Genomic DNA, 23,419 nt, shown 5'->3' with positions numbered 1-23,419 from the left:
AGTATTTTTTTCTCTCCGTAAGACTCCCTCTTCCTTCAGGACAATGCTTCACTTATCATCCCCAGCCTGCACTTATTTTTGCCATTTTTCCTCTTCAATTGAGTCCTTTATTTTTTCTGTAACCAACTTAAATTTAATAGCTTGTAGTCTTTTTTTTTTTAACTTTATAGAATTCATACATGATTTTTGTTTCCAAATGAGACTCCACCTGCATCTAAGACCACATCAGTTTGCCCTTCACTCTCCACATTCCAAGTTCTTATGGCAGTGGGACTAAATAAGGACTGGAGGGTCCTCAGAATTATCCAGGTTGACTTCAGGAGTAGAAGCAGTATGGTGACTTGGCCTTCACTCATCACCCACCACCAAGGAGTCTCTTTTCTGTTTGCCCTCATTACTGAGATAGCATCTCTCTCTGAAGGCACATGAACAAAGGTAACATGTTACTCAGTCAGAGGTCAGGCCACTGGCTCTGGGCAACATAGAACAGGCACAGGTGTGATTCTTCCTCATGGTAAAGACACTGTGGCAAATCCAAGAGTGACAAGTGGGGAGATGCCCAGGTTTTTCAGTTTCATTCAGTTCTTTCAAGAACTGAGAGACATGTACTGGGAAAGCAAATACAATTGTAGTTTTGAAATCTATGTCTAGAACTTGCTGCCATCTCTACAATTCATGAGATAAGGAGACCAATACAAGATTTAGTAATTTGGAAGGTACCTGGTGGTACCTAGACTTCATACACAAGCAGAAGTGGGCTTAGAAATGATGGGTTAGCCTGGTGATGGGTATTAAAGAGGGCACGTTCTGCATGGAGCACTGGGTGTTATACGCAAACAATGAATCATGGAACACTACATCAAAAACTAATGATGTAATGTATGGTGATTAACGTAACATAAAAAAAAAAAAGAAAGAAATGTTGAATGTGAAAGCTCCGGGGGAAAGTATCTTTCTAACCCCCTCCAAAACTTAAAGAAAAGGAAATTCCAAATGTGAAGAAGAGGTATAAATAAGAACTAATAAGAAGAGGCAGCATTTACTGAGCACTCAGTATATGCCAGGGTCTGTGCTAAAGAGTATGTTATTTCATGGATGAAGTAGGCACTTTGGTAATGCCTCTTGTGGGTGAGGACACCATGATTTGGAATTGTTTAAGTAGGTCATGTGGTGGGACTGGGTTTGAACCCAGGCTGTCTGACATCAGCGCCTATGTGGTCAACCTTGGAAAGTGGAAGAGAAGAAACTGCTCTTTACCCAGACATCTTGAGCCTGCCTGGAGCAATTCAACCAAAGGAGAGATATCGGAGGATCAAGCTTGTTGTTTCTTTAAACACCTACAGAGACTTGGTCCTGCTTGTCCTGGTGATGGCTCCTAGAAACACATCTACAGCCTGAGGAGCACAGCTGAATTATCCAGACAATGGCACAAATCCTCTACACTGCCCCAAGGGCAAAGCCACCTTGCCCAACCCACCTTGGGACCTGTACATCTTCCTGAGCCCTGTGGCCCACACACTAGCGCCTCGTGACTCTGTGCTCCACACACTGCTATTCTCTAGTAAGCGAATGCCACCACATTCTTTTACCATCTAGAGCAGTGTTCACTGTCCTAGGGATCTTTCCTTGCTTCTCCCAAGCAGCTAGGTGTTTCTCCTGAATTTTGATCTCATTTTAGCAAGATTATCGGTGCCCTTGTGTGATGCCTCCCACCAGCAACACATCTCTTAAAGGCAGATACTATGTCATTCATCTTTGTTTGCTTCTACAAGTTCACTTTTCCCGTTTTTTATGTTTTTTACTTTATATTTCATTTTGGGACCACCTATTGGTTCATTCTATTCATTCAGTAAATACTGAGTGCCTGCTGTTGGCTAGGCACTTCTTTCAGCTCTGGTAAAACCGCAGTGAACAAAACAGCCAAAGTCTTGTTTTCTATCCATCAATTAGTGTGTTTCCAAACAGGGTAAGATTTTTATGATACATATAAGGCACTGGTTCTACATACTAAAAAATTAAATGGAGATGTATAAATTTTAACATGCTAAGAGTATGATTAATCAAAATTATTCAAATGGCTTCCAAGCTTGAGCCTGACTCTCTTCTAGTTTGTTATGGACAATGAAATTATTTAAATATATTAAAACCATGTTATAATAGGTACATACTTTCATTCAAACCTTTTTTTTTTTTTTTTTTTTTAGGGAACCAATCCACTCTACAGAGGCTCCACCAGTACCTTTAAAAATGTAACCTATAAACACAGGGAAAAACAAAAGATGGACCTTTCCACAGATGGATAGAACTACTTCATGCATGAAAAAAGTCTGCTTCACTGATATGAAATGTTAATGCACTATTTAATTTTTCTTTTTTTTGTTGCTTCAAAACGAGGGGGGTTTAAGATAATAATAGGTCATCTGGAGATCAGTCACTGTCTGTATAAGGTTAGAGACTGTGTTGGCAGGTTCAAAATAATCAGGAAGAGAAGTATCTTTAGCAAAGGGGTGACTTTGGGGATCATTGAGGAATACTAACTCTGTTGTATTAATGCCTCAAAAAATCATCAAAATGACACATGGGGGCCTGATTTGCATTTGAAAAATGTTTGAAATTAGAATCTCATTTGTTGCAGGAATATAGCTACCTGAAGTCTTTGTCTCAGCAAAATCACGAAGTCCATATGCTCACATTAAATAATCACACTTGTGAATTAATTCTAAACTTTTAGTAAATCTGCCCTTTCCTAAAGGTGGATTCTTTTAAAAATCTAGAAGAAATGAGATATTGACTTTTACTTCAACTGAGACAATGCAGTTCTTCTAAAGATGTCCCAAATGTAGTAAGTGTTAATAATTTCTGTGGATTTGCATGTACCTAAAAGTCAGGTACACAAAGTATAAGAATAAGAAGTAATTTCTAAATTAGAAAGTTAAAAAAATAAATTAGAAAGTTACCAGTAAAAACAAAATATCTAGTCTATTATTTAGATTATTTTTAATTACCTGAAGAAGAAATTTCTACACTCTGTTTCCCTCCTGACCCTGAGTTTTCAAACCACTACTTCTCCCATATTTCTCAATCCATTTTACTTAGTTTCATAGTCATCTAAACCCTGGAAATATCATATGAAAGTTTTAATTTCTTGTTAAAAATTACTTTAAATGGTTAGATAGTTTAATCAAAAAAAGCTCCAATAATGCAAAAGGAACATGGGTTAAACAGAATAACATTTTAAATGGCTTTGAAGCAAACACATCAAGAGTACAGTCTCTCATGAGTAATAGGCTTTCTATCTATATGTTTCCATTTATATAACCTAACTTGCACATTTCATGTGCAACATGGCGAATATGCAATCGTGTATTTACTTTAAAAAGTAACATTTTACTTGCAAACTACATGTGCATAATTAAGGATCCATAGGTTGATTGAGGAGATGGACTCTGTAGAATATTATCTCCTATTAGTTCGGCTTCACGGAGCACTGTCCTCTTATTTGATAAGGAAGCTAAGCCTCAGAGAGTGAGTAGAAGAACTGGTCCAGCATCTAATCTTCCAGCTCCAAGCTATTTCTTCTCCCCACAGTATGAGACTAAGTCTTTTGTCCATTAAATGATGGAAAGATTTGGTTGGTTAAGTGATAACTATCATTTGTTGGAAAATGTCCCGAGACGAAAAGAGCAATTAAACTACTGGAGCAGAGGTGAGGTCTTGTACTTTGGTGCAGTGTTTATTACCTTTGAGTAAATTGTAGTGTGAAACATTTTACTAGGTGAATAGTTCATTATGTAATGGAGTTTTCAAATGTATCCATTGAGTTGGCACAGGTAATCTATGATAAGTTTCTTCAATTCTACCGTACAGATCTGTACCCATTTGATCACTTGGAGACTTATTTCTTTTCTTATTTCTAAGTAACTCAGGTAAATCAGACACTGGGGGAATACACAGCTATACTAAAAGAATTACTAAATAATCACATTGGACACCTGAACGGCAGAGGTACCCTCTGTGTTCCTGACTGAAGCCCAGGGTCTGGGGAAAATCTACAGCAACAAGGAAGTTGTGTTGGTGATGACACAACAGTAATATTCAGCTCTACACGTGATATTTCTTACTATTACTAGAATGGGATTCTAGAAAATATGAATTTCCTTTGTGTATATATTGGGGAAGGTAGAGAAGAATCTGCTATTTCTCTGAATACTGTTTTGACCCAAGGCTGGACCTTGAAAAGGCCAAAACATTAACAGTAGTACTTCTGTTCACTGAAGAGTTATATTACATGAAGATAAATGGGTTTTTTGTAAGTTGTTTTACTGTATTTTGTGTTGACATAAATAAACATGGTAATTTAAACAATGAACCTTAGATGGATGATAATTCCTTTTATTTACTTGGTACCAAACCCTCTTCTTGGATTTCCGGATCCCTGTGTGACCTGCTCTGACCAGCTTGCCGCTCTCATTCTGGGGCCAAGAAGAACAGAAAGAGGCAGCCACCAAAGGCAGGAGACAGCAGGGAACCAGCGGCAGTTTGCTGAATGGTTACAATACCCGCATCATGAGGTTTTTTTAAAAGACGCTCGGACATTACCCTACATTTTGTAAAATCAGGATTAGTGTTATGGGCTGAATCGTGGTCCCTATTCTAAAACTTGTGTACTGAAGGCCTAACCCCCAGTACCTCAGAATATGATTGCATTAGGAGATAAGGTCTTTTAAAAGGTAATTAAGTTAAAATGAGGTCATTAGGTTGGGTCCTCATCCAATATGATTGGCATCTTTTTTTTTTTTTTTTAAGATTTTATTTGTGGGCACCTGGGTGGCTCAGTCGTTAAGCGTCTGCCTTCGGCTCAGGTCATGGTCCCAGGGTCCTGGGATCGAGCCCCGCATCGGGCTCCCCGCTCAGCAGAAGCCTGCTTCTCCCTCTCCCACTCCCCCTGCTTGTGTTCCCTCTTTCGCTGTGTCTCTCTCTCTGTCAAATAAATAAATAAAATCTTTAAAAAAAAAAAAGATTTTATTTGTATTTGAGACAGAGAAAGAGAGAGAGAGAGTACAAGCAGAGGGAGCAGCAGGCAGAGGGAGAAGCAGGCTCCCTGCTGAGCAGAGATTCCCGATGTGGGGCTCAATCCCAAGACCCTGTGATCATGACATGAGCCGAAGGCAGACACTTAACGACTGAGCCACCCAGGTGTCCCAGTGATTGGTGTCTTTATAAGAAGAGGAGATTAGGACACAGATGTGCGCAAAGGGACAACCATGTGATGACACAGGGAGAGGAAGCCCATCTACAAACCAAAGAGAAAGACCTTGGAAGCAACCAGCCCTGCCAACACCTTCCTCTGGGCCTTCTGGCCTCCAGAATTGTGAGAAAATACATTTCTGTTGTTTGAGGCCTCTGCTCTGTGATACTTTTGTTATGGCAGCCCTAGCAAACCAATATAGTTAGGGAGTGCTACTTTTCTGGGCATCCATTTGGTAGATTTCATGGTGCTATGCTCATTTTCCCAAAATGAAGCCAAGAGAAACCAGTGCTTACAAAAGGAGCCAACTTAGAAGTCCTTTTCTTAGAAAGGCTCTTTCCTTACAAAAGGGCAGGGAAAGTCAAGTCGAAAGTAGTTATACTCTGAAACAAACTGTTGTAGACAAAAGCTGGATATCTGGAAATCCAGAAACTGTTCCCATTTTGAATAGCACTGAGAAAAAAATCACTTTTTGCCTTAGGTTTTCATTTACAACATGCTGGCACTGCTTGTCTCTTCCAGTACCTATAACATAGTAGATGCCCACTAAATTCATTCAGTCAGTACTATTGAGTGCCTAGTAAATGCCAGACATTGTTCTTATGATTATGGATACAGAAATGAACAAAATAAGCAGTTCCTGTGCTCTGTAGTGAGGAGAAGACAGGAAACAAAAGAATATACAATATCAGGGTATGCATATCCCAGATCCACTTGTCCCCACCTGTCCCCCAGGTCTAAGCTGGTAGTCACTCCAGCACCAACTCACAGTTCCCTTAATAGTAAAGCCCATCTTCAACCTAAATCCCCAACTTCCAGTCACAGCAACTCCTGTGCCCAAGTCCAGAGTGCCTGTTGGATCTAGGTAATAAAATAGAAGTTTTAAAAGAAGACTGCAAGGCTAAGTTGCTCTGAACAGTAAGGCACTGAGCCCGGGAAAGGAGAGGAAAGAAACAAAAAGTTTACTCGGCTGGGCTTGGGGAAAAGCCAGGAAAGACTGGAAAGTTGGGAAGTGGGAAGAAAAAGCCTTTGGGGTAGCCTCTATGTATGGGTGATGTTGAGAATGAGAAATATGGGGCTGGGGGTGATCGGCTGTTCATTTGTACTCATTCTTGTGAGCCTGCTGTTCCCCTGGGTAAGGCAGCCTGTGGAGTTTCCCAGTGGGAAGACCCAGCTCCGTGGGTGTTTCAGCTGAGAATCCACAATGTTTTAATCTGGTTCAAGTTTCCCCTTTAAGACTCTTCAACACCAGAAACCATCATGCCCTGAAACACCCTGTTAAACCCCCCGAATGGCAAAGGGCAGCCTCCAAAGCAACCCAGGGTCTTCCGATTTGCTCTCTCTTCACCTCTCCACACACAGTCCTTTAGGTACTTCCAGTACTAGAGAAGCTACCCCACCAATACATTCTTTAACCATAGGAGAAAGCTGACCTCTCAAAAGAGTAAATTTATTTAAGTGTTTGCGATTCGTAACAATTCCTTTTATGGAAATCTAAATGGGAAAAAAATTCCTTATTCAGAGGGAATGAGAAACAGGGATTGAATGAAATGTGATAAATAGAAATTCTCCCTTCTGTTAAATTTTATTATATGCAGCAGACTCAAGTCAACACAACTGAAAAGCAAAGAAACTTAAGTTCAGGACGTCACAGTGGCTCTTTTAAAGGTCAGTTGGCCTTGGCTACTCTAGTACTGAATGAGTGAGGTTCTGGATGAGGCTTCTGCAGCCAGGGGGTTGGGCAGCAGCCAGCTAGTTCTACAGCTTGAGCCAAGGCATTAATTCCTATGGTGTGTGGACCACAGCAGGGTTAAATGCTGCCTCCCTGTGTCTTGGAGATATCCGAATGTGAATCAAAACTTCATCCTTTGTTCTCTCCCATTTGGCTGTACAACCAGCAGAGGGAGAGCAACAGGGGTACCCCAGGGGTTCTCGTCCTGTAAACCTGTCCCAGAGGTAGGCCCTGGGAGACACACTGGGCACTGGAAGGCACAGATGGACCCAAACCTGCTCTTCAGTGTCATTAACCACTTCAAGGCTTTACAAATCTCATGGAAGTTCAAGTTCAGTGTGAAATTTCAATCTGACCTTTGCAATTTCTAGGTGTGTGTTTTATGAGGAAACTTACTGCACAAATTGTTTTGTTTTTTCAGCTTGAAATGTATTTGCATTCATGGTTTTTGTATAGCAGCCAATCCTGCTTCAGGTCAACATCTAAAGAGGATGCATTATGAAACTCCAGTGTTTGTCAATAACTGGGGAGAAAATCACTAGGTTAATTTTTTCATCCAGTTGGCTTTGCTATACATAGTATGGGTGTGTGTGTGTGTGTGTGTGTGTGTGTTATTAAAAAATTTCCTGTTAAACAATTTTTATCTGTATATCTCACTATATATATATACATATATATATAGTACAAATATAAATACAAACAAACATATTACTTTCTTATTTTAACAGGTAGATCTTACTAGATTTATTTGTATCTATTACTTGTTATTTATTTACATCTCTTACTATTTAATAGATGTATCGTTTCTTATTTTCATAGATGTGTCTTACTATCATTAAATAGCTTACTTTGCTAATAAAAATTGGTAACACCTACTGTTCTAAGTGCTATATATATGCTTATATATATATGCTATATATAACTTATTCAGATGGTATGGTATTATTAGTACCTCCTATCTTATAGATGAAGAAATTGAGGCACAGAGATCATAAATAGTATACACACTGCATTGGGATCATAAAAATTAAAATAAGTAGACCAGCTGTCACATGTATTTTGCCTGGTTTCAGTGTATTAAATGTCTATCTCATAGATTTCAAGAAATGTGTCAGACTTTAGAAACTTTTTTACTAAGAAGACGGAATTGGAAAAGAAAAAAAATAAAAGAAGATTAAAAACACTGAGCAAAATAAAACATATGAATTTGTCATAGAGGCAAAAAAGAAAATGTACAATATTTATCTGGCATTTTTGAACATGTTCACTCATTGTTTGACTTAAGCAAATCTACTATTCATTTTAAGAGATAACTAATTCATGCTTTAATACAATTCTATGTTTCATTCAAAAATCTGAAGATGACTTCACTTCCAGATGGACACAGGAAAGCACACATTATCTTTTTTACCCTTTCTCAACACACAAAGCTACCATTCAATATCCTAGGCTTAGATTTAGGCAGTAACAGGATGTAAATTTATGTGTCTTAACTTCACCTGCTGAGAAGTTCGCAGGGAAGAGCTAACAATCTGATAGACATTCCTGTCCTCAACCTGATTCTGTGTTGTATCATTATTGCATATATTGACCGTATTTCCTAGGGTTCTTGTGAGAATTAAATGGAATAACATATTAAAGAATTTGACATATTTGCTTAATAAATGTTCAGTAAATGGTAGTTGTTTTTCATTACCTGAGTTCCTCCAATAATCACCCTCTTGGAAAAAGAGCAGAGTATCCAAGGTTGGGGTCTAGATATGATTGGAAAACTGAAGACAAATTTTAAGGAAGAACCATGAAGCGCATGAAAAAGAATAACACAGGAAGGTCTCTGATATCATGAGTTAGATAACTCAAAATAAGGGCTAAATTGTAAGACAAGAATGCTGTTTCTGGGTAAATGTGCTAACAGCTTCTTAAACCAGACCTTAAGAGAATTCTATAGAAACTGAAGTCTGACCTGTAAACTCTTGGGGCCAAGGCAATTCTACGGTGGTGCCCCTTTGGAAAGAGTGGGACACAGAAGAGAGGAGCTGCTTGCAAATGGTGAAAGGAAGATGGGCTCTATTGGCTCAGAAAGCAGAGCATCAGGCCATCGAGTGGAGGTGAGTGGCAGCAATGGAGCAGGGACCTGCCAGGGCTGCAGGTTGAGCAGAAACCCCGAGACAGGCAGCAGCCGGAAATATAGTGGGTGATGGGAGACTCAGGTTGGGCCTGGAGGCAAGTGCTCAGTCAACTTAGGCAGTGGAATGTGGAAGAGTGTTCTGGGCCTAGGCATGGTGCCATGGAGAAGCAGCACCAGGAAGCTGCCATAGGACACGTAAGCCCCCCCCCCCAAGGATTCCCCGATACCAGAGGTGAGTTTAAATCTCAGAAGGGGTCCCTTAAGTCTTCCAGGTACCATAGTGAAGAATACAGCCAACAAAATTTAGGTGTAAGTGTTAAAAAGACTTGGGGGCACCTGGGTGGCTCAGTCGATTAGGCATCTGACTCTTGATTTTGGCTCAAGTCATGATCTCACAGTTGTGAGATCGAGCCTGTGATGGGCTCTGCACTGGTCATGGAGCTTGCTTAAGATTCTGTTTCTCTATCTCCCTCTGTCCTTTCCCCCCCACAAAAAAATAATAATAAATATTAAAAAGACTTATTCATACCCTCTGGGTGCTGACACTTAGGTTTGGGACTCAAAGGATAGACTTATTTGATATGGATGGAGATGAAGGAAAAACCACTTAAAGCAACGTTTCTCAAATTCACATTTGTGGCCCCTTAGAGGTCATTGTTCAGTTCTAAGAATAATTTCACAATAATGTATCTTAGCCTTTTTCCTAGCCCATCCTCCCAGAGGGACAACCCACCAAACAAATCACAGGCTTTTCTTAGAAAAAGGAAGGCACTGGGAAAACCAGGGAAAGGAGTGGAAGAATAATGTAGGTCATGAGGACCTACAGGCAAAATTAAGAATACTAATGGAAATAACAAGGCCACAACTATTTATGACAAATAACAAACCCAAATGACAGATTTCAGATTTTGTTTTTTAAGAAACTTGAGCTAACAAGCCAAGACCAGTTCAGTTTGGGGCCTAGCCTTTCTTGAAAATAATTGCTCTTATTAACAAATAGGAATTTGCCTGAATAGAAAGTGCAAGTCAAAACAGAGAAAGATTTAGTAGAAAGAGATGCACAGGTTTTCTGCAGTTCACATAGGTGAGTCACACAATCCCCTCAGGGAATACAGTTAAAGGCAAAGGATCAGGGAAAATCCAGGAGGCAGGGTATTTCATCACACTGCAGGGAGTAGGATAGTGTACAAAGTATGGCCATGCCATCTGGGTAATCTGGTTTATGCATGGCATAACTTTATCCAGCACACAGAGAGGAAGTGTGCCAGCCCCACAGCTGAAAATTAAATTACTCTGGAAATGAAACTAGTAAAAAATCAGCACAAACAGAGATGATTAACCCCTTGTAAAAATAATCCAAGAAACTATCTTGAAATAAGTGATTCAGGAAGATTTGGATATCCACAAATAGAAGAAAACTAGAATAGGGCTGGAATGTGATTTCTGTAAAAAAGTCACAAGACTTTTTTAGTATTGATAGTATTTTCTACTGTATGGTGTGAGGAAAGATAGTGCTAATGAAAAGCACCGATTTTCATGGAGCCTAGGAAAAGAAAGGTGAAGGAAAGTCCTGGTCATTGTTTTTCTCATACTGCCGAAAATGAATAGGAAGCTTTGGACATAGGCATGCCCTCTCCTGGAGGGACAGCTGCTGGAGTGCAGAGACCATCAGCCAAGCTTCTCAGTGAGAATGCCTAGTGTAGCCCCTTGTCCTTCTAATACCTTTTCTGTGAAATTGGGTTAAAACCTAATATCCCAATGTTAGAATCGTTTATAACATAAGAGTGTGGGTCTGAAGTGTTTTCCTCAACTAAAACACAGACATTTTAGCCTAGAGACTTCAGTAACATGCTTCTAAGATTTTATATCTAATTTGGCTACTCAGATTTGATTTGCTTTTTACATTTACTCATTGGTTCTGAAACGTACTCTAGATAAATATGAAACACATTCATGTACCAACACTACACACACATACACATACCACAAACACTCCTTGGGAAAAACCAAGCAGAGTCATAAGGCATTGAAAAAAGTGTTATAGTACAGATTTCTAGAGTTCCTGATGCTAGCCTTTATTTCCTACTTCCTCCTTTTCCTCATGAAAGCGAGCTCGGGGGTCAAATACGATGTGATAAAAAAAAAAAAAATCCTTAAAAAATGGATGAGATTTCTGCTTCCAAAAAAGATGGAGTAACAGGCAACAGATTTACTCCCCCACCTGTAATAACAATAAAAACAAACAAACAAGATACATAAACAATCGTTTTCAAGACACTGGACATCAGGCATTAAAGGACAGTGATCCCTGAGACACAGAGGACAAACAAGGTGAGTCCTACATAGTCCCAGCTTATCTAATTGACAGTTGTGGAACATTCTACCCAACAACAGCAGAAGCTATTATTATTTTTTTAAGTACACATGAAATATTTAGCAAAATAGACCATACTCCAGGCCATAAACAAATCTCAATACATTTAGAAAACCTCAAGTCACACAAAGTATGCTCTTTGACCATAATGGAATTTCATTAGAAATCAATAGCAAAAAGATATCTGGTCAATCCCCAAATATTTGGGAACAAAATAATACACTTCTAAGCAACCCATGCGTCAAAGAAGAACTCAAAATGAAAATTAGAAAGTATTTTAAACTGAACAAAAGCATATCAGAATATGTGGGGTGCCACTAAAGCAGTACATGGGGTAAATTTGTAGCAATAAATGCCTATGTTAGAAAATAAGAAAAATCAAAAAAGAAAAAGAAAGAAAATAAGAAAAATCACAAATCAATGACCTCAGCTTCTACTTTAACCAGAAAAGAAGAGAGAGAAAAAAAAAAAAACAAGCTCAAGTAAGCAGAAGAAAAGAAATAATAAAGTGGAAATCAATGATATAGAATATAGAAAAACAAAAGAGAAAATCAATGACACTCAAAATTTCTTTAAGATAAATAAAATTGGTAAACCTTTAGCAAGATTGACTGGGAAAAGAAAAATAGAAAACACAAGTTCTCAATACCAGGAATGACACAGATGATATTACTATAGAGCTACAGTTATTAAATGGATAAATAAGGGAATATTATGAACAAGTTTATGCCTATATATTTGAAAACCTATATGAAATGGACAAATTCCTTGAAAGACAAAAAAAATTGTTCAAAAAAATAGACAATCTGAATTTCCCTATATCTGCAAACGAAATTGAAAGCATAATTAAAAACCTTCCCACAATGAGGAGCACCTGGGTGGCTCAGTTGGTTGTGCACCCGACTCTTGATTTCGGGTCAGGTCATGATCTCAGGGTTGTAAGATCAAGGCCCACTTCGGGCTCTGCACCGGACCTGGAGCCTGCTTGAGATTCTCTCTCCCCCTTTCCCTCTGCCACTCCCCTGCTCATGCTCTCTCTCTCTCTCTAAACAAAACACCTTTCCACAAAGAAAAGCCCAGGCCCAGATGGCTCTGAAGATAAATTCTATCAAATGTTTAATGAAAAAATTACCTACTAATTCTACACAAACGCTTCCAGAAAATTGAAGAAAAGGGAATACTTCCCAATGCATTCTTTGAGGCCAGCATTAAGCTAATATCAAAACAAAAGACATTACAAGAAAACTAAAGACCGATATTCCTCATGAACAGAGACGGAAAAAATTTTAAACAAAACATTAGCAAGTCAAATCCAATACATAAAAGGAAAATATATCATAGCTAAATGGGGCTTATTCCAGTAACACAGAGTTCATTTAACATACAAAAACCAATGAAATTATCTACCATATAAACTCAAAGAAAATCATGATCATCCCGGGGCGCCTGGGTGGCTCAGCCGTTAAGCGTCTGCCTTCGGCTCAGGTTATGATCCCGGGGTCCTGGGATTGAGCCCCGCATCGGGCTCCCTGCTCTGCTGGAAGCCTGCTTCTCCCTCTCCCACTCCCCCTGCTTGTGTTCCGTCTCTCACTGTGTCTCTCTCTGTCAAATAAATAAATAAAAATCTTTAAAAAAAAAAAAGAAAAAAGAAAATCATGATCATCTCATAAATGCAGGAAAAGTGTTTGACCAAATGCAACATCCATTTCTGATAAAATCTCTCATCAAATTAAAAATAGAAGAGATCCTCCTTAAGCTGATAAAAGACATCTATGAAAACCCTATAGTTAAGATCATACTTAATGGCATAAGACTGAATCCTTTCCACTCATACCATTTCTATTCAACATATACTTCTAGTACTGGAGGTTCTAGCTAGTGCCTTTAGCCAAGAAATAAGATAAAAGGCATTCAGATTAGAAAGGAAGAAGTAAAACTGTCCTTATTCACAAATGACATCATTGTCTATGCAGAAAAATCTATGGAACCTATGAAAAGCTAGTAGAATTAGTGAGTTTAGCAAGGTTGCAGGATATTAGATCAATATATACAAAAGTGAATTGTATTTCTATATACTGGCAAAAAATTACAGATTGAAAAATAATTAAATGCTATTTACAACAGCATCGGGGTGCCCATGTGGCTCAGATGGTTAAGTGTCTGCCTTCAGCTCAGGTCATGATCTCAGGGTCCTGGGATCAAGTCCCGCATCAGGCTCTCTGCTCAGTGGGGAGTCTGCTTCTCCCTCACCTTCTCCCCTCCGCTCGTGTTCTCTCTCTCCAATGAATAAAATCTTTAAAAAATAGCATCAAACGTATGAAACACTTAGGGATAAATCTGATGAAAGATGTAAAAGAACTGTACATTATAAACAATAAAACATTGCTGAGAAAAATTAAAGATCTAAATAAATGAATAGATACTGCTTGTTCATGGATCAGAAGACTCAATATTTTTACAATGTCCATTCTCCCCAAATTGATCTACAGATTGAATGCAATCTCAGTTTAAATCCCAGCAGGAATTTTGCAGAAGTTAACAAACTATTTTCAAAATTCAAATGAGAATGCAAAAGATTTAGAATAGCCAAAATAACTTTGAAAAAGAAGAACAAAATTAGAGGGTTAATACTACTTGATTTCAATACTTATAACACTACCATAATTAAAGCAATGTGAGGGACTAGTACAAATATAAACAAATAATTAATAAATGGAATAAAAAGTCTAGAAATAGACAAATAGAGACAACTCATTTTTGATCAAGGTGAAAAGGCAATTTAGTGGAGAAAGGATAGTCTGTTCAATAAATGTGCTGGGGGTGCCTGGGTGGCTCAGTCGGTTAAGTGTCTGCCTTGGGCTCAGGTCATGATCTCAGGGTCCTGGGATTGAGTCCCACATCAGGCTCTCTGCTCTGCGGAGAGCCTGTTTCTCCCTCTCCCCCTGCTCTTCTCTCTCTCTCTCTCTCAAATAAATAAAATCTTTAAAAATAAATAAATAAATAAATAAATATGCTGGAAAGATTTAATATTCATGCATAAAAAAATAAACCTTACAGTATAAGCAAATATTAACTCAAAATGAACCACAAACCTAATCGTAAAATCTTAAAATATGAAACATTTAGAAGAAAACATAGAATATCACTGTGACCTTGAGTTAGGCAAAGATTTCTAGACTTCAAAAGCATGATCCATAAAAAGAACAAATTGATAAAGTGGACTTCACCAAAATCCAAAACTGCTCTTCAAAAGACAATATTAAGAGAAGGAAAAAATAAGCTACAGACTGGGAAAGTAAATTTGCAAATTATATGTCTGATAAGAAATTTGTATCCAGAATATACAAAGAACTCTCAAAACTCAGTTATAATAAAACATCAATTTTTTTAAATAGATAAAAGATTTAAACAGATACTTCACCAAAGAAGATATATGGATATTAAATAAGAACATAAAAAGATTTTCAACATCATTAGTCATTAGAGAAAAGTAAATTTATTTATTTTTCTTTTTTTGTTGAAGTATAATTGACAAAATTTTATCTATTTAAAGTACACAACATGATGTTTTGATATACATATATATTGTGAAATGACTAGCATAATCAAATTAATTAACACAACTATCACCTCATCATTACATTTTTTTCATTTTTTCCTTTGACAAGAACATTTAATATCTACTCTTAGCAAATTTCAAATATATAATACATATGCTTATTAACTATAGCCACCATGTTGTATGAGAAATACAAATTTAAATGACAATGAAATACCACTATACTCTATTAGAGTATAGGGGCTAAAGTTTAAAAGACTGACCATACCAAGTGTTGTCCAGTACATTAGTTTCCTAGGATTCCCGGAACAAAGTACCACAAATTAGGTGGCTTAAACAACAGTAATTTAATGTCTCAGAGTTGTGAAGCCTAGAAGTCCAAAATCAGTGTTGGAAAAATTGGTCAGCTCTCCCTTCTGAGGCTATAAGGGAGAATCTGATCCATGCCTCTCTCCTGGGTTGTGGTGGTTTGCTGGCAATCTTTGGGATTCTTTTTTTTTAAGATTTTATTTATTTATTTGACAGAGAGAGAGAGAGGGAGGGTGAGAGCACAAGCAGGGAGAGCAGAAGGCAGAAGGAGAGGGAGAAGCAGACTCCCTGCTGAGCAGGGTGCCCAATGCAGGGCTCGATCCCTGGACCCTGGGATCATGACCCAAGCTGAAGACAGACGATTAACCGACTGAGCCACTCAGGTGCCCCAATCTTTGCATTCTTTGGCTTGTAGATGCATCACCTCAGTTTCTGCCTTCTTCTTCATATGGTGTTTTCCCTGTGTGAGTGTCCTATCTCTGTGTCCCAATGTCCACTTTTCATAAAGACACCAGTCATAATAGCCTCATCTTAACTTGTCTGCAAACACCTTATTTCCAAATAAGGTCACATTCACAAGTACTGAGGGTTAGAACTTCAAGATCTTTGGGGGAGAATACAATTCAATCCATAAGAAGATATGGAAGAACTGAAACTGTCACATACTACTGGTGGGAATGTAAAATGGTACAATCATTTTAGAAAACAATTTGGTAGTTTCTTTAAAAGTTAAACATATAACAACAATATCATCCAGTTATTCTACTTATAGGTATTTACCCAAGAAAAATGAAAAGGCATGTCCACGTGAGGATTTGTACACAAAAGTTCATAGCAAATTTATCTATAATAACATGAAATTGGTAACAACCCAAATATCCATCAGCAGGCAAATGGATAAACAGATTATGGTATGGCCATGCAATGGAATATTACTCAGCAATTAAAAAAAAAACTATTAATGCATGCAACAATAGAGCAGTATTTTGAAATAATTATTCTAAGTGAAAGAAGCCAGACAAGAAAACAGTAAATGCTGTATTATTTCATTTATATAAAATTCTGGGAATTGCAAACTAATCTGTGTGACAGAAAGCAGATCAATAGCTTTGGGGATGAAGATGGATGGCAAAGAGGCTTACCAAGGATCACAGTGAAATTTGTAGGGATGATAGATATGTTCATACCTTGATTATAATAATGGTTTGATGGGTATATAGATATGTCAAAAATTTTCAAATTATACATTTTCAATTTCTGTAGTTTTTTGTTTTTCAATTTTATCTCAGTAAAAGTACAGCAAAAAGCCTTTTATAATTTTGTAACTGTATTCACAAGGAATGTACTTAAGATGTTATTTAACCCATCAGTCCTAGTTAGGTTTCTGGCCTTGTATTAATAAATTGCTTTTTTCTAGTAACAAAATGCCAATAAAGCCATTATGCTGAAACAAAACTGTATATTGATTTACAAACATAATGCAGAAAAAATCAAGATATATTCATGGATTCCTGGTCATTAAGCCATCCATACCTTCCCCCTTTACAGTAATCCATACATTTAACAATACTGTGATTCCTATTTCAACCCAGAAAAATAGCTAAGCTATGGAAAAGTCAAGTAGCATGCTTTGGATGACTCCCAGGAGAACTAGCAATATCAAACAGGTTTGCCAATTTCCTAGTGCTCTATTCACTGAGCTTTGCAGAGTTTCTTCTCAGAGAGCTGCACTGAAGTCTAATATTTAAACCAGTTAAACTTAAGAAGGGTCAGTGAAGACTTCTGTCTACAGGTTTCTTTTCATAGCCCCATGACTATCTCCTGTCTAATCCCAACTATCTTACTTTTCTACCCTGAGGTTTAGCATTTTAAATTGGCTTAAAAATAAAACTTAATGGCAGGGTGCCTGGGTAGCTCAGTTGGTTAAGCATTCACCTCTTGATTATGTGAGATCGAGCCCTGTATCAGGCTCTGTGCTGAGCACAGAGTGCTGTGCTTAAGATTCTCCCTCTCCCTCTGCCCCCACCCCTCTCCCCCTCTCCCCTCTAAAAAATAAAAAATAAAAAAATAAAGCTTGACGATCTCCAACCCTATGAGTGTACATGTAAGTATGAACATACCAGAAACTTCTTTGTCCTTGATTCATTAAGATCATTTCCCTACCTCAGAATGCCTGTGCTATATTTCTGGAGGCCCAGTTGTACCTGGCATTTGGCTCACATTATTTCTCATCTTACAATAATCCTATAAGGTGGCTTTTATTGTCCCACATATAGAGACCAAACTCAGCAAGATTATATAATTTGACCAAAGTAACACAGTTAAGAAATAATGGAAGAAGGATTTTTTAACCCATCAGTTCTACCCTCTCCCTATCTGCCTCCTTCTCAGACCCTTACCTACTCCTTCAAGATGAGAACACATAGATTTTGCCTGGATTTTTCTGGGGAGTCTTTAGATGAAATTAAAAGGTGCAGCAACACCTCTATTTTGTTATATTTTTTGTTTAAAAGGAACATTGGGTAATTACAAAAACTATCTTATATACATTTCAGAATATTAAATGGAATAGAATATCTAAATTACCAGAAAATGATTAATAGATGTTAAATAAATATTGATCACTCCCCAGCCTTTCTGTTTAAGTTCTAGGAAAGGTAGAGCCCACAGGGTGACAACCAGAGATACAAGGCTTTGAGAAAGCTCTTCGGTGAACATTCTCCCCAGAGGGTTCTCCTCCTTTGTCTAGGGATGTGTGCCCACTTGCCTGCTTCCTCTGCACTTCCTCTCCAAGGTTACGTGTGGAAGAAGGCAGAAGAAAGCATGAGCATGCAGAAACTAGGCTCTGCACTGACAGGGCAGATTTCAGACACCCTGTGTACACCCAATCAAGACAGAGACTCAGCTGAAACTTCCACATGGCTGGAACTTTCTTTCTGGCTAAATACCATTCACTGGGAAAGCCATTAATTGAATTAAATTGATATAAATTGCTGCCTGGATAAAGGTGAAAAACTAGTTCATTAACTCACTCTGAAACTGGCCCTTAGCCCAATGAATTTTCACTTGTTTTCTCCTCTTAGTACTCTAGCCACTGCCTGTATTATTAGTTAAAATACCATGGTGTTGCTAAATCACAACATAGTTATATGAAAAAAAAAAAAGTGATATTTCGAACACATCCAGAAGATGTTAATAAATGTCTGGGGGAATGCTGCTAAAAATAGATATTAAATAGGTTAGAAAACTTCTGCCTTATATAAACCAACATTCCCTTTTATCCACAGTGCAGTCTCCTCTTAATGAGATAGCTTACCACATGAAGGTAATGGTAGCTCAGGGTAGGGCTTTAGCAATAAGTCACTTAAACTCTCTCAGGGTCCTCATCCGTATATAGTGACTGCAATAATATCTACCTCATGAGGTAACTGTTGTGGGTATTATCTAATAACTGTAGTTACATTTCATGAGGATTCACTATTTGCCAGATTATGGGTGCTTTCCACATCTTATGGAAAATGCCCGTGACTCTATTTCTGGAGGCCCAGTTGTGTCTGGCACCTAAAAACTAACAAAATGATAACAATAACAACCGCATTTGCTCTCAGCCCCAAGCACGTACCCACAGCCTACAATGGAGTGAGTACTCGTATTACTCCATTTTACAGAAAGGAAACAGAGGCCGGGTAAGGTGCAATGACTTAGCACAGTCACAGAGCAGAATCCCACACAGGCAGTGTGACCTTTTAACGACTACACCTTGAGCAAAGCCTGGCACCTGGCAAACACCCCATAAAAGACAGCTACTGAGAAGAAAGAAGGATGAGAGTATGGCTTTTCTCTCAACCCAGCAAGAAACCAAATTAACACCCATTCTTTGTTTGCCCCCAAATATCTTTTATTCGTTTCAAGTAACAATAATTAATAATAAAAACCACTTTGCTGAGTATTTACTATGTGTCAGTCATTGTTCTAAGCACTTTTCAAGTATTAACTCATGTAATCTCTTAAGAAGCCAGTGATATGGTACCATTTTTATGCTAATTGTGCAGATGAGGCAAGTGACCCCTCACACAACTAGTGAGGGACAAAGCCAGAATCTGAAACTAAGAGTCTGACGCCAGATTCCTTCCCGCATACCTCCACTTGCCCCTCTGTGATCATGACACTGAGCCCTGTGTGACGCCACCACCATCATCAACCTTTCTCCTGTCACTGTCTCCAACTCCCTTGTATGTAACATCGTGATTGGGTAACATCTCCCTGCCTGTGCCTAGGCTGTTGAGCATTGTTAAGAAAATACATGATCCACCATGAGTTCATGGTCCTTGACCACATCTGGGTCCCTGGCAACACTCAGATTTCCAGCTACATTTCCGCAGCAGCTCTCTGTGGACATCAGGACTAGCCTCGTCTCCTTTCTTTGACTCCAGCTCTCTCCTCATTCCCAGCACATGAATTTCCCTGCTACTTCACAGAGAAACTAGAACCTGGCAGATGAGAGAACTCTCTACCCTCAGCGTCCAGACTCAACCTGGGTCTGCAACCATTATTTCCTTCATTCCTGCTGTAAGAGGAAGCATTGCCTTCCCTTCTAAAGTGAATCCTTTTACTTTTTGCTCCAGAAACTTCTGCCTACTCAGGGACCTCACTCTGACATTTCCAGTAGTAAATATCTTTGACTTCTCCCTCTCTATTGGATCCTTCCCATCAGAATTCAGACATGTTCAAGTCTCTCACCTAAAAACTAACATAATGATAATAACAACCGCATTTCCTCTCATCCCCAAGCATGTACCCACAGCTTATGCACCTATTTCTCCTTCTCCCAACAACCATGAACTGCTTGAAAGAACTGTTTACACTGGATGGCTCTGCTCCAAGTCACCCCCAACCACAAATGCATCTTGTGGCTTCAGTCACTAGAAACACTCTCCCTAAGGTCATAACTTACATCCCTGTCCCTAAATCCAGTGCATATTTCTGTCCTGAATCCTTTGACCTCTCCAGAGCATATGAAACTGTTGATGGTTCTCTCCTTGAAACACTCCTCCCCAGCTTCTAGATACCTAAGTCTTTCTCAGTCTGCTTCTGTAGCTGTCCTTTAAATGTTCTTATTCCCTCTGATTCTTTTCAGGCGTCTTCTCTTTTCTCTCAATCTACAACAGTCACATCTACTCCCATGGCTTTAATTATCAACCACAGATAACCTCCAAATTTATGCTCCCATCCTGTTCCTGACTTTAATACACATATATGCAACTGCCCCCTGGACATTTCCACCTGGATGTCCCATAAGTCTCTCCACATATCGCAAACTGAAATCCTACTCCTTCCCCAAACTTATTTCTCTGTGGATGAAGCCACCAGATTGGACATCATTCTTGACAATTCCTCTCTCTCTCTAATAAACCTGGTCTTGATGATTCTTCCTCTTAAACAACTTATAACATGTGTTCACTTCTCTCAATCTGCCACTATCTCCTTTCTAGTCCAATCACAAGCCATCTCTTTGTCCAGACTCCTGCAGCAGCCTCCTCATTCTCATAAAGCACTCATGTCTAATCCATTCTTAATTCTACAGCAGGAAGAGTTCTCTTTAAAATGTAACACATAAATCTGGTCACAGTGAAACCCCTTAATGGTTTCCTATTGGCTTTAGCATAAAGGTATTTAACATGATTTTGGACCTAACCCCAGCTTTCCTATTTAGCCTCAGTGTTTCTAGAACCTCCCACTTCAATACCCAATCTCTCTCCTACAAAATTTTCTCAAGTACTTTAAGTCCACTCTTGCCTCTATTCCTTCTGTACAGAACATTTGCCCATTCCCTTTTAGCTCAGCTACATCTCTCACACTAACCCCCCATTTTGATTCCCATCTCTGGGCATCTGCTAATCTGCTTTTGATCATCACAGATTGGTTTACATTTTCCAGAATTTTATAAATCCAGTGACTGATGCCCTTATAAGAAGTCTATACAAAGACACAGAGAGATATACAGGGAAGAAGGCAATGGGATGATGGAGGTAGATTTTGCAGGGGTGCAGGTACAAGCCAAGTATACTGAGAATTACCAGCAACTACCAGAAAGAAGTATGGAAGAGATGCTCCCTCAGAGCCTCAAGAAAAAACCAACCTTGCCAACACCTTCATTTTGGACTTCTAGTCTGAAAAACTGTGAGAGAGGTGCACCTGGGTGGCTCAGTCTGTTGAGTGCTTGACTCTTGATTTCAGCTCAGGTCGTGATCTCAGGATCATGGGATCCAGTCCCATGTCAGGCTCCTCACTCAGTGGGGAGTCTGCTGGAGATTCTCTCTCTCTCTCTCTCTCTCTCTCTTTGTCCCTCCCCACCTCTCTCTCTCTCTCAAATAAATAAATCTTAAAAAAATAAAAATAAAAAAACAAAAACTGAGAGAATAATTCCTGTTGTTTTAAGCCACCCAGTTGTACTTGTTATGGCAGCTCTAGGAAACTAACTAGTTATATGTTTTTTAACTTTTCAAGACTGTCAAACTGTTTTCCAAAGCAATCACACCATTTTACATTCCTATCAGCAGTGTGTAAGAGTTCCAGTTTCTCCTCATCCTTGCTGACACTTAGTATGGTCAGCCCTTTTAATTTTAACCACTCTAATAGGTGTATAGTAGTATACCATTATGGTTTAAATTTGCGTTTCCCTAATGCCTAATGGTCTTGAAAATCATTTCATATATTTATTTGCCATCTGAATAGCTTCTTGAGTGAAGTGTCTGTTCAAATCTTTTGCCTATTTGCTATTTGGATTATTCTCTTATTATTGAGTTTGAGGGTTTTTTATATGTTCTAGATACAAGTTCTTCATCAGATATATGATTTGCAAATATTTTGTCCCAGGTGGTGGTTTTCATTTCCATTTTCTTAACTGTATCTTTTGAGGTCAGCTAAATATTTGAGGTGCCAGTTTAGATGCAACTTTTTCTTAGAAGCCTTCTTAGAGCTTCAAGCCTTAATGAGAGGCCCTTCTAAGTACTTGTCAAGTTTCAGATACATCCTCATATCATGAACTGCATTGTACCCTATTATAATTGTTTGGCTACCTGTTTGTTTCTCCCCCTGGAATCTAAAGTTTGTGATCATGGGCAAGGACTCATTATGCCCTGTTCTTTGTTGTAGCCCCCGCACCAGGACAAAGATTGACAGAAGGTGCTTGCATTGGATAGTTTTGCTTGACTCTCCAGAATCACTGTCCATAGTTCTCCACCTTGCTCTGTGCTCTGGGAAGCTGACTTCTGTGGGCCCCTTGTCCACTGATTTCTGGTTGGGTTTGTCTGATAGGAAAAGAAAAGAGGGTGGGGTGAAGATAGAGCAGACTATTTATACTCTCAGCTTCCTCTCTGACAAACTTCAGTTTGGTAGTAGTTGCTGTCCTGTGCTGTTGGATATTCTCACAGGCATAGCTCTCGCAAGGATCCTGTGAGTGCTCCCTGCCCTTGTTCTTTTAATCCCAGGTATAGCAATAACAACTTCCAGCACTTCCTAGAAACTAGGTCTTCACCATCTTGTTTTGGTTCCTTTCACAACTGCCCATAGCTTTATAGTTCTTTCATTAAATCTTCACTATAAATAAAGACCTCACCCTTTCTTGCTAAGACCCTGATTCCCTGATTTCCTACTCAAAAAATATTTGTTAATTTTGACCCTCACCATAACCCATATCTTAAGTGAGTTTTAAATCCCTGATTTTCTCCACTGTCTTCACTCAACATAATTCAGGTTCTAAAGTTTTTCTTGAGTTTCAAATGACTCCAAACACTATATTCCTTTGAACCTCATTCCTACCTCCCTTCATTCACTCACTCATTCAGCAGAAACTTTTTGACAACTTACTAAGGACCAGGAACCATGTCCTTAGTAAGTTGTCAAAAAGTTGTCTCTGTGTCCTGCAGAATCACAGAGAAGGAAAATATAGTCAGTCCCCCAAGGAACTCACATTCAAGTGAGAGATATAATCAAATAACTAAATCTAATTCAAAGTGATACATTGAGCAATGGAGAGGTGTGCAAAGGCTTGAAGGCACAGAGCTCTA

General features: G+C 38.7%; 1 protein-coding gene across 7 annotated transcripts in view; it reads left to right on the top strand.

The window, feature by feature from the left end:
* Nucleotides 1-4,369, top strand: part of ITGB6 (integrin subunit beta 6) — a 126,921-nt gene extending 122,552 nt beyond the window's left edge. For all 7 annotated transcript variants that reach the window (XM_045868771.1, XM_045868774.1, XM_054506179.1 and 4 more), the window contains one exon: nucleotides 2,205-4,369. In XM_045868771.1, coding sequence (XP_045724727.1) covers nucleotides 2,205-2,303 — 99 coding nt within the window. In that variant the 3' untranslated portion in view covers nucleotides 2,304-4,369. The remainder of the gene's footprint in view (nucleotides 1-2,204) is intronic.
* The last annotated feature ends 19,050 nt before the right edge of the window (nucleotides 4,370-23,419 follow it).

This window comes from Mirounga angustirostris, unplaced genomic scaffold (genome assembly GCF_029215605.1).
Source record: "Mirounga angustirostris isolate CCGP_5_RB_7025 unplaced genomic scaffold, mMirAng1.0.hap1 SCAF_3, whole genome shotgun sequence".
In the NCBI taxonomy this organism is placed as follows: domain Eukaryota; kingdom Metazoa; phylum Chordata; class Mammalia; order Carnivora; family Phocidae; genus Mirounga; species Mirounga angustirostris.
Note: the sequence above shows the minus strand (reverse complement) of the source record. Positions and strands in the feature narration are given on the sequence as shown.